This window comes from Micrasema longulum, unplaced genomic scaffold, assembly GCF_059751315.1.
Source record: "Micrasema longulum isolate JH-2025_06_02 unplaced genomic scaffold, ASM5975131v1 h1tg000110l, whole genome shotgun sequence".
NCBI lineage: Eukaryota > Metazoa > Arthropoda > Insecta > Trichoptera > Brachycentridae > Micrasema > Micrasema longulum.
In genome coordinates, this window is record NW_028277316.1 from 195803 (window position 1) to 207234 (window position 11432).

The 11432-nt window shown below is 35.2% G+C and overlaps 1 protein-coding gene across 1 annotated transcript; it reads left to right on the forward strand.

Annotated features, from left to right (window-relative positions):
* The first annotated feature begins 1123 nt into the window (after positions 1-1123).
* On the forward strand, positions 1124-9040 carry LOC148284553 (uncharacterized). The gene has a single exon (XM_088238287.1). It carries the CDS (start codon positions 2435-2437, stop codon positions 3890-3892), a length of 1458 nt encoding a protein of 485 aa, XP_088094413.1. The 5' UTR covers positions 1124-2434; the 3' UTR covers positions 3893-9040.
* The last annotated feature ends 2392 nt before the right edge of the window (positions 9041-11432 follow it).

Sequence of the window (11432 nt, forward strand, 5' to 3'; positions counted from 1 at the left end):
CGTATCAACATGAGCCTTAAGTGTAATCGAGGCTTCGCTATGCCTGATTTCTTGTAAAAGAGCCTTCTCAGTATATACAAGTTGGACTGTAAGCGCTTCCGCTTCGAAGAGAATTTCCATCGCTGATGCTTCAGGGGCAATAGTAGAATTTGCAAAAAGAATAGCTTTGAGGCAGCCATGAATTTCTTAAAGTCAATTTTTCAGAAGAATGTCTGTATTTTCAAGTATAAAATATTAGGTTGGAAAGAGTGCTGTCAGTTTGTTGGAATGTATTCGTGTGTGTACTTCTGCCATTAATTGTTCTGGAGAAAGATAATGCTCTTGTTTGCAACGAGTTAAAAACTATTTACGCTCAACAAGGACAGAGCAAAGGTTAAATGATCTAGCTTTTCTGAACATAGAAGTGGATTGTGTGAGGAAATTGGATTACGAAGATTTGATTAATGATTTTGCTGCGCTTAAGTGTAGATGCGTTTTGTATCATGTAAAACACGTTTTATGCCTTGTATCAGTGGCGGCTGAAGGGGTTGAAAATGGGGGGGTCATTTTTATTTTGTCGGCCTCGTGGTGTAATGGTCAACGCATTTGCCTGCCATGCAAGAGGTCTCGGGTTCGATTCCATTTCCATTTCATGGTTGATATGAAATATGTATTTAAAAGGGTGTTTTCACACTAGAATATTTCGAAGTCCCTGGAGTGGTACCTGAAGCGTAAGACTGATCATCTTACCTTCATGTAACAAAAAAAGATCAAGATACTCTGCGATTGGTATACCAATGCAGCGCCCTATGCACCATTAGGTGCGGAATGGTGACAATAATTCATTTAATTCTTATTATTATTATTAATCATTATTTTTAATTTATTTAATTTATGATTTTTATTTCACAATAATTTTCACCCTGAAAACTCAAATAAAAATATTATAAAATGGAGGCAGTTACTTACATACATATATCTATATAAATGTTTCCAATATGATACACGAATTCACAAAATACCACTTAACGATTTAACAGAATTTTTGGTCTTAATACTCACTTAATAACTATTTATTTATATTAGATGCTTATTGAATAAGTATTAAAAACAGTTTTAAAAACTTTTTGTGCATCAAATCTATTTTTCATTGTTTGCTGGTAGAAAAATGATTTATGATACAATAGTGAAAGTTAGAAATTTTAGTAATATTTGTTTATAAATATCGTTTAATGTCTTTATTTTTTTCTTTAGAAATATGTACTTTATTTAATAGTGGAGTTTGTCGTCCTAAAGATTTCATTAGAACTCTTTTTTAATGATTTAATGAATTCGATGCTATTTCTTTAAGAATTTCATCAAAAGAATACATCTTTGAGGTAGCTATTAAATTTATTACGATTTAAAAGGGAGTAAAAAAATATGTGTTTGAAACACAACACTCCAATAAAAAAAACATACAAAAATTACTTTTAACTTTCAAAACACAAACTTCTAAAAATGTAGAAGATTTAAGTTTTAGGAGTCAATACAAGATAAGCGCACACGAAGCAGGATGCTAACAAACACTCATTTATTGTACACATGCAAGAAACATACAATAGTAAGCTAATTTCAATCTTTTAAATTTACTTGTGAACTCTCGATTTTAGGCTGATACATACTCTAAAGGGACGAGAAATATATAGGCTCAAATTAATCCTTTCCAATAAGAATGCATTGATCAACGTATTTCTTTGAGATGAATGACAATATTGTATCCTTATACCCGTATGCAGAGACAAAACTTAAGGTGAGGAAAGTCCATTCTAGTTTCAAATGCAGATAATAACCCGAAGGTGAAGACAATAGAATGTGCTTTTCTCACCTTAAGGTTTGTCTCTGCATACGGAGAGTATATACATTTATGTACTTTAAGATTTTATCATTGTTATCTATCTCATTCTATCCTTCCTTTTTTCGTATTGATGTCGTCCGGGACAATGTCCCTATACGTATTAATTTTGCTCTAAATGCTCTGATTCTATCCGTAAGTATAATACATTTCATCTCTTTAAGACATTTAGACAAATGACCCGCCGAAGTAAAATAAATATAGCGATTTGACACAGAGTGCGGGCTAATTTTATCCAGATTAATAGGTACTTATATGCTCTGTGGTTAGACGTGAGAATAATACACCTGTCAAAGTGCTCTTTGTTTATTTAGTGTAATTGTATCAATTGTTTGTGTTTATATGTATCAAGTTGTGTCAGATTAAGTAGTTTTGCTTCCTTTTTGTTTTCCAGTAATAAGTTCGGTTATTATCTGTGTTTTTATCTTTAAAATAGTTATTTTTGTAAGTTGTGGGTTAGTTCTACCTGACCAAAACTTGCAACAATAATTTTATTTTCGTTTTTATTTTAAAAAAAATATATTTTTTAAATTCTGTATTTGCGATCTTCTTTCCTGAAATATGGAGGACGGGGAGAAGCCACCTGACCCGCCTGACGCAATAGAAACAATAAGTATAAGTTCACCTATACTACAGTCGTCAAAGGTCAGAAATAAACGTCTTCTTAAGACTGACTCAATTGAGGATACTCTTCCTCCTGCAAAGGCGGTGAGTGTTGATCCTGCTTCTTCTTCTGCACATACTCAGGAAAATATCTCCCACTCTTCTTTCACCCATATTCCTCCTAATGTCTCCTCTCCAACTCACTCTACTCGTACTAATATTTACTCAAACAAATCAGATGGACCTTTTATTGTCCATGTCCAGCAATGTGAGGGTGGACCGATCCACCCTATGGATTTTGGAAAGTTCTTGTTCAAAAAAAATTTTAAAAACATAGTCAACGGTTATCTCAAGTCGGAAGGAAAATATAAGTTGTCACTCCAGTTTGTAAATGGGCCAAGTGCTAATTCATTTATGAAAAATATTTGCAGTGAAACCAATGCTACTTACAAAGCATTCATTCCGACATTCAACATTTGTAGGATGGGCCTTGTGAGAGGAATATCCACAAATGTTACAGATGATGAAATAATTGCTTCCATACGCCACTCAAACCCCAATATCGGAGACATTCTTAAAATTAGACGTCTCAATTATAAAGACAAAACTACGGAGACACCAACATGGAAACCCTCTCAAACAATTGTTATTTCTTTTGAGGGACAATTTCTTCCCAGAAATATATATCTGTTTTATAGTTCTTTTCCGGTAGAAACATATTTCTACCCAACAATACAATGTTTTAACTGCTGCAAGTTTGGGCACACCAAATCAGCATGTCGATCCCCTCCTCAATGTTTTAAATGTGGAGGAAAACATACTCCTGATAATTGTTTATCAAGTGACATTAAGTGTCTAAACTGCAAAGGTGCCCATAAGGCAATCAGTTTGGAATGCCCTGAACTTTTACGCCAAAAATCTATTAAACACTCAATGGCTTCTGAAAATATATCATTTTTTCAAGCATCTAAGATGCACTCAGAGATTAAAACCTCGTACGCAGAAATTACTGCCAAACCTGTTTTTTCAACCGCCCCTCCATCTCTTATTCGGTCAAACCCTCCTCTCCCACAAACTAAATTTACATTTAAATCCCCAAGAACACCAACAGTCATAGGCTATAACCAACTAGAACATAACAAGTGCCTCCTATATCCCAATGGGGCGGAGTGGTCGTCAGCTCCAAATGGAGGTGCCCTACCATATAACTCTTCCGCACCCAAACATTACAATACTGTTTCTGAAAAAGAAAAGTTGGAGAAAACTAACTGCTCTAATAACAACAATTTTCTCAAAACAATGATTACAATGTTGATAGAATTACTATCATCCCAAAACTCTCTACCGTCCAACGCTGCTCTCCTAATTTCTGACCTTCAATCGTTTATATCCAAAAATAGATTCTCATCCATCTAGAATGAATGCACTAGAAAACCTTTCTTCTCATAATAAAAACAATTTGAACATCCTCCAATGGAACAGCAGAAGTGCTGTAGCCAATAAAATAGAATTAATATATATCCTCAAAGAATATAATATAAAAATAGCTGCCATATCAGAAACATGGTTCTCTCCTGGTTTAAACTTCTCGATCCCTGGCTATTTCTGTATCAGAGAGGATCGTGAGGATGGAAGAGGAGGAGTGGCACTTTTTATTCACTCCTCGCTTTCATTTTCTGAAATTCCACTTCCTTCTCATTCTGATTTTCAAGTGGTAGCAGCATCAATTAATGGAATATCATTCGTATCAACTTATCTTCCACCTCGCTGTGACCTGGATATGCAATTTTGGAATGCGCTAATGCCTTTATTATCTAAATCTAATTTCTACATTCTCGGGGACTTCAACGCGCACTCTACATCGTGGGGCTGTTCCTATACTGACAGATTTGGTAATTCAATAAATTCCTTAATCGACTCCTATGACCTCTGCATTTTAAATGATGGATCAGCTACTAGACTAGGCCTTCCTAATCAAAATCCTAGTGCGCTGGATTTGTCCCTTTGCTCTCCTCAAATTGCTATCTCTTCTTCATGGGCACCACTGAGTGACAGTCACTCGAGTGATTTTTCATTATATTATTTCATTATCTGCTAGTACTAAAAAAATAGCAATAAACTTAGAGAGTAAATACAACATTAGGAAAGGGAACTGGCTCGCCTTCTCCGAGTATCTTGAAAAGAAAACCCCAAAACTACCTTCTGTCTCTGACCCCCGTGATGTCTGTGACACCTTTTCAGTATTACTGGACACTGTTTTGGTAGCAGCTGAAAACAGTGTCCCAGTGTCCAAACCCGGCAGAATTACCCGTCAGGCTCCATGGTGGGACGGGGAATGCACAGAAGTCGTGAAGGAACGGAAAGACGCCATTAAAACTTATAAGAACAATTCAACGATGGAGAATTTTCTGAGAGTTAAGGAAATTCAGGCGAAAGCAAAAAAGTTTTTACGGAGCAAGAAGCGCAAGGGATGGTATAACTTTTGTTCCTCATTGGGTCCTCACATCCCTTTAACAGAGGTGTGGGAGAAAATCAAAAGATATAGATCTGCTTTCACCCCACCATCTCGAAGGGCGCCAAACACTGAGTGGTTAGAAGTCTTCACAAATAAATTGGCCCCTTCTTATGTCCCTAATGAAGACGAAGTGAAATTTTTAGAACCCAATTCACTAACCTCTCCAATGGCAACAACCCCCTGTCTAAGTACCCCATTCAAATTAGAAGAACTTAATATTGTTTTAAAGTCAGTATCTAACTCCGCCCCTGGGATGGATAAGATATCATATATCTTCTTTCAAAAATTTCCTAAAATATTCCTTAAATACATCCTAGATTTTTATAACTGTATTTTTTCTAATGGATCCATCCCCAAGGCGTGGAAAGAGCAAAAAATCATCCCAATACTCAAACCAAATAAAGACCCAAATAACGGTGCAAACTATCGACCTATTGCATTATCATCGTGTTTTATAAAAATTCTCGAGCATCTAGTGAAAAACCGGATTGAATGGTATGTTGAAAATAAACAAATTCTCCCTCTTTCACAGTTTGGTTTTAGGAAATCAAGATCCTGCTTGGACAACCTGAGTGCTTTAACTTCAGATATTCAAATTGCATTTTCTAGTCAGCAATATTTAACTGCCGCTTTTCTGGGTATCGTCGGAGCCTACGATAATGTAAAGCTCCCTATTCTAAAAGATAAGTTATTCCATATTGGATTACCATCAAACATAATCCGCCTTATTTTAAATTCTCTGATGGAAAGAACAATTTATGTCACCGGACTAGAACGTATAAATAAAAGAATAATCTGGAAAGGCCTTCCGCAGGGATCGGTTCTTAGTCCAATACTTTTCAACATATATTGTTATGACCTGAAGAAGATAGTCCATCCTTATACGTGTATCCTTCAATATGCTGATGATATTGTCCTCTATGTTAGAAACAAATGCTGTTTTAAATCCTCAGAGTCTTTGCAATTGGGATTAAAGATGTTTAACCAATGGCTAAACAGAAACGGTCTTGATCTTGCTCCTGAAAAAAGTTCTGTTATTTTCTTTACTAGAAAACATAAAGTACCGATAACGCAGTTTACCGTTGACTCAGTATCGATTCCGATCTCGAGTACCACTAAGTTTTTGGGCATGATTATCGACAGGAAACTCTCATGGAAAGCTCATATTGACTATGTAATTACAAAATGCGAGAAAAATCTAAACCCTCTACGAGCTATATCCAGAGTATGGTGGGGATCGCACCCTTCAACAATGAAAATATTTTACAACAACTTTATTCGAAACATATTAGATTATGGGAGCTTTTTACTGGATCCTCTCCCTAAATATTTAAGTCTAAAACTAGAACGAGTCCAATCTAAATGTCTAAGACTAATAATAGGGGCAATGAAGTCTTCCCCTGTGAATTCCCTTGAGGTTGAAACATTAGAAATGCCTCTAAATATTAGACGACAACTGCTTTCCGATAAATTTATAATAAAACGGCTACCACAAAAGGAAAATATTGTTATTGTTAAAATAACCTATCTAAACACCCTATACGACGAGAAAAGGTTTTGGAATAAAAATTCCAAGCCCCCTCTCTGCAAAAGCATTACTACTCTAGTCGAAATGAATATTATCTTTCCCCACCACAATATCCTCCCATTCTTCAGAATCCCATATGACGCTATTATCCACACACCAATTTGTATAGAAAAAATGGGTCTCCACAAAACAACATTTATGGCCCCAGAGGTTATTAATTTACAATTTACCAACCTGGCCAAAACCAAGTGGCCAAACCATTTATTTGTATACACAGATGGATCCAAAATACCATATAATGACTTTAGTACTGCCGCAATATACATCCCGAAACTGGCGATAGATCGAAAATTCAAACTCCCTAGTCCTTCCTCCGTCTTCTCAGCAGAATGTCTGGCTATACAAGAAGCTATTCATTTCTGTCTATCTCTCCCTCATACACATGTTGTAATATTTACAGACACATTAAGTGCGGTTAAATCTATTTCCAACAACCTTTCTAAATCCGCAAGTGATGAGCTACTCTGTTCTATAAGACTTAACAGTTGGAAATTCAGTAGAACTGGTAGAGAGCTAATCATAGTCTGGATCCCATCGCACCTTGGTATTAGAGGTAATGAGATGGTAAATGAACTGGCGAAAGCGGCTGCGATAGACGGCTCGCGTCCTCTTGAGTATTGTGTGTGCGTTTCCGACATGTCCCCTCGAATTCAGAACGAGGCAAAACGACAATGGAAGACCCAGTGGGAGTTTACCTCCAAATGTAAGGGAACTCTCTATAAAGATATCCAAGAGAGCATACCAAGCTCTCCTTGGTTCCACACAAAAAAATTGTCTAAGAGATTAATCTCAAACATTAGTAGACTACGAATCGGCCACTATTGCACTAATAGCCACCTTTTCAAAATTAATATTGTAGGAAGTCCATGGTGTGAATGTGGTTTGGACCATGAGACTCCAGACCATATATTCTTTGGCTGTCCAATAAGGGACAAACATAATATGTACTCCTCCTTAAAAAAATATCCTTACCCTATTAACATAGCATCACTCCTCTCCATCCTGGATCCTGAAATTATCCACCATATAGGAAGCTTCCTCTTAAAAAATATGATAAATTTTTAGTTTTTTTTATTTTTTTAAATGTTTTTTGATTTTTATCCCTATAAATAAATTTCACTCGTGGCAGAAATCATCCTTCTTAGGATGGATTGCCTTAATAAAAAAAAAATAGGTACTTATATATTTCAATGCAAAATATATTAAATACCTAATTACAATGTATTATCTACTATTTTTATAATATAATATGGGTACACATATTTTTTAATTCGTAGCTAATTTTGGAGGATCATTGACTCAATGGACATAAGGGAAAACCGCCACTGCCTTGTATAAGAATAAACCTGTACTGAATTAAATAAAACATGGCTTCCTTATTTTAAACCTTTATATTCTATTAGTAGTAGTTGTCCCTAGTACCTAAATTATGAGAGCAGAGAAAAGGGCGGCTGGTACTACACGGTCTGGGGCGGCCAAGACTGCAAATCCGCCACTGGGCACCAAATATATTTTACACGACAACCTCGGAGTGCAGGACTTCCAGACAAGAGAAATATCTTTGATAGACGATGGCACAAATGAGATTGGAAGTACTGAGGAGTCAATGTCTTTACCACAAAATGAACATGTCTAACAGTTTAGCAAGCATTTTATCAAGTGAGAGTTGGGTAGTCCCTCTTCTATCGTACTGTCATCGAACGCAAGTCTCAACAGCGTAACAAATACCTTTTCAATTCGAAAAAGAAAATACTTTGACAGTTCTGAATCGCATGATTCAGAGAGTTCAGAATCTAATAAAAACAGAAATCTGTGACGAGCAAAAACCAAAAAAAGAAAAAACAAACCTACAAAAGTCACTTAAGTAGGTGACAAAATTGTGGTAGAGAAAGGTGGACGAGTGGACAAAACTAATAAAAAGAAATAAAAAAAGGCGCTTAAGGGAGATTGGTAACCAATACAAAAAAATAAAATTGATCAATGGCAGAAGAAAAGGTTGTAAAGGAAAATCCTTGGATTAAAAAAAATGTCAGCACAAATGTGGAGAAATCTCACAGCAAATAAGACAAAATGTATTCCAACACTACTGGAATCTAACACGACAAAGGAAACGTTTGTGAAAAAAAAAAGGCTTCTGACGATGACGAAAAAAATTTTAACTAAAAGGAAACATAGTAAGAACCCATCCCACCGCACGCATACATTTGAATACTATATAAACAAAGGAGAATTCATTTTGGCAATGCTAGATGTTACCCAAACACAGGTTTATTATATAGTCAGTAAAGCTGAGTATGGGCTGTCTAAAGAAGACATGTGAGGTCACTTTAGACATTCATAAAAAAAAAGCCCAGCTGTACCTTCGCACTACTGTCGACAAGACTCTACCAGGTTGTATTTACAAATACACAAAACGAATTGGACGTAGTGAGCAAAAAAGTTATTCACAATTTTTTTTAGCAAATTTAATTTTGTTTTCTATGTCCCAAAGAAGGATAAATGTGTTAAATGTACGGCAGACTCAAACAAAGACAATGTCATTACATCTGGAGACATGGTGGAAAACTTGAAAGACAAAAATACATCTTACGAGCAATTCAAGGCGCATAAAAATATGCATAAAGAAAATAATGCTTGCCTCTGCATAAGCTTCAACCTACAAAAAGTCCTGCAAACCCCTCATGGGGAAAGTACTATTCGCGCAAGTATGCTAAATTAAATTTAACCTTTTATGAATGTGGTACCAGAAATGGCATATGTTATACACGGGGAGAGCATGAAGGCAAAAGAGGTGCCAATGAGGTCAACGGTGCTTACGTATACTATCGAAACTGCAAAAAAAAAATTGTTTTATTATCTCTAAGTGTCTAATTTAAGCTATATTTTTAAATGAATTGAAAAGAATATATCAAATCCCTTTAGATTTGCCTTTTTCGAAACGAAAAAAATCAAAGCTGCAAAATGCGTCCGGCGTAGAATATCGTACCGGTAGTTTCGTTTGCTCGGATCGCGCGATGATCACGTGACATTGTCGAATCTGCCATTTTGGATCGTCTTCGCTAAAGTTCAGTGTTTCACCGCGTGCTCTGTCAATATTATTTTTTATTAGTAATTTATCAAAACTTTGCAGTTTACACAATTAAAAGTGAATTTAATATTTATTAGTTATCCGATAATAACAGTTAAATAATGATCAAATCCCGTATGAAATGGATATTAAGTTTGGCTGGTTTAGATGTACAGTGGAATACGGAAGGAAATATAGCAGAATCACCTAAAGAAATTAATAACAAATCCATTAATGCTGCAGACTGTAACAAATATAAAGATATTTCTAAAAGAACAGGTTTGTTTTATTCAAATAATGTGATTTTATTAAAGTTTATAATTTTTTTCCCATGTGTAAAGACAAATCTACTAGTTTTGTCAGTATACGGTGGAGTTTTTTTTTTGGCTTTTAGTCGAATGTGGTAGTTTTGCTTGTTTACCACGGAGATAATTTGGTGCATAACATCGAATGTGCCAGTTTCCTCTGCTTACACTGGAAATATTTTTTGATTTTTAATCGAAAGTGGTTGTTTCGTTTGTTTACCATGGAAATTATTTAGTAGAATTCGATACATGAACTTTTCAATAATGACTATTAGTGTTTTAATGCATGCAGTGCATAATATAATGTCATATGTGTATCAAAATATTTGTCATTTAACTTCTGTAATTTAATTTTCATATTTTTTTATTTTGACATCTTAGATACAGAATGGGAAGTTTTGAATATGCTGCTGCTTCAATCGCCTCAACATTCACCCATATTGTCTGAACCTGATTAGAATTCCAGTTCCCCTTGTGCAAATTTGTATACTACCAGTGCTGATTTTTTACAGAATACACCCGTACTATAACCACATAGATACTTTTTACCACAATCTGTACCATCAGATGCTAATTTTCAATCATTTTTTAAAAATTCAACACTATCAACATCTCGAGAAGTTCTATGTGAAATACAACCGTTATTAATTACCCCTACCACGCAATCAATTAGAAGCGTAGATTCACTTATTTCTGTAACATTACCTCAAAATAGTCCTTTCATTTTAAAAGTTAAAAAAAAATAATCAACCTTAAAAACTGATTTAGGAAAAAAAGACTTAAACATTGCGAAGAATGGTTAGATGTTAAACGGGAAAAGCTGAAAAACTCAAGCAAAGAGTACGTATCTAGAGGGGGAACATTAATGAAAAATAGAAACACCGTGTACAAATAAGTGTAAATTAAAGTGCTGTGAAAAAATTGAACAAGAAATCCGGCTGAAAATTTTCTCAAACTTTTGGGCACAAGGCGAACACACTAAACAGTTAAATTTTCAAAAAAATATCTCGAGTAGGTAATATACCACAAAATACTTTTTGCTTTTACTAGTTGAAAACACCAATTCATATGAGCAAACGCAAGTTTGCTTAAAAACTTTTTGCAATACTTTATCAATCAGCAACCAATTTATTAGTACGGCTCATGTTAAATCTAACTAAGAAGGATGTCTTTACACAGATGATCGAGGCACACACTCAAATCACCCTTCAAAAATTTACAAAACCGTAAAAAAAAGTGTATGCGATCACGTTTTGTCATTCCAGTTACAGGTAACATACCTGTCCGCACCTAAAATGACATCCTCTAGAGCTCGGGGATTAGTAAACATGGTTTTGAACGATCATTATCATACTGAACTCCAAGAAAATCAAGCAAACAGCATTAGTCACACCACAACCGTTGAAACGCCACAATCACTTATTGATATGGACTTCATAAATGGGATACCAACCCCCCTTAGCATAAATACTACTGATTTT

What these genes read in the sequence shown, in the direction of transcription:
- LOC148284553 (XM_088238287.1), top strand. Translation starts at nt 2,435, where the DNA reads ATGGAGGACGGGGAGAAGCCACCTGACCCGCCTGACGCAATAGAAACA.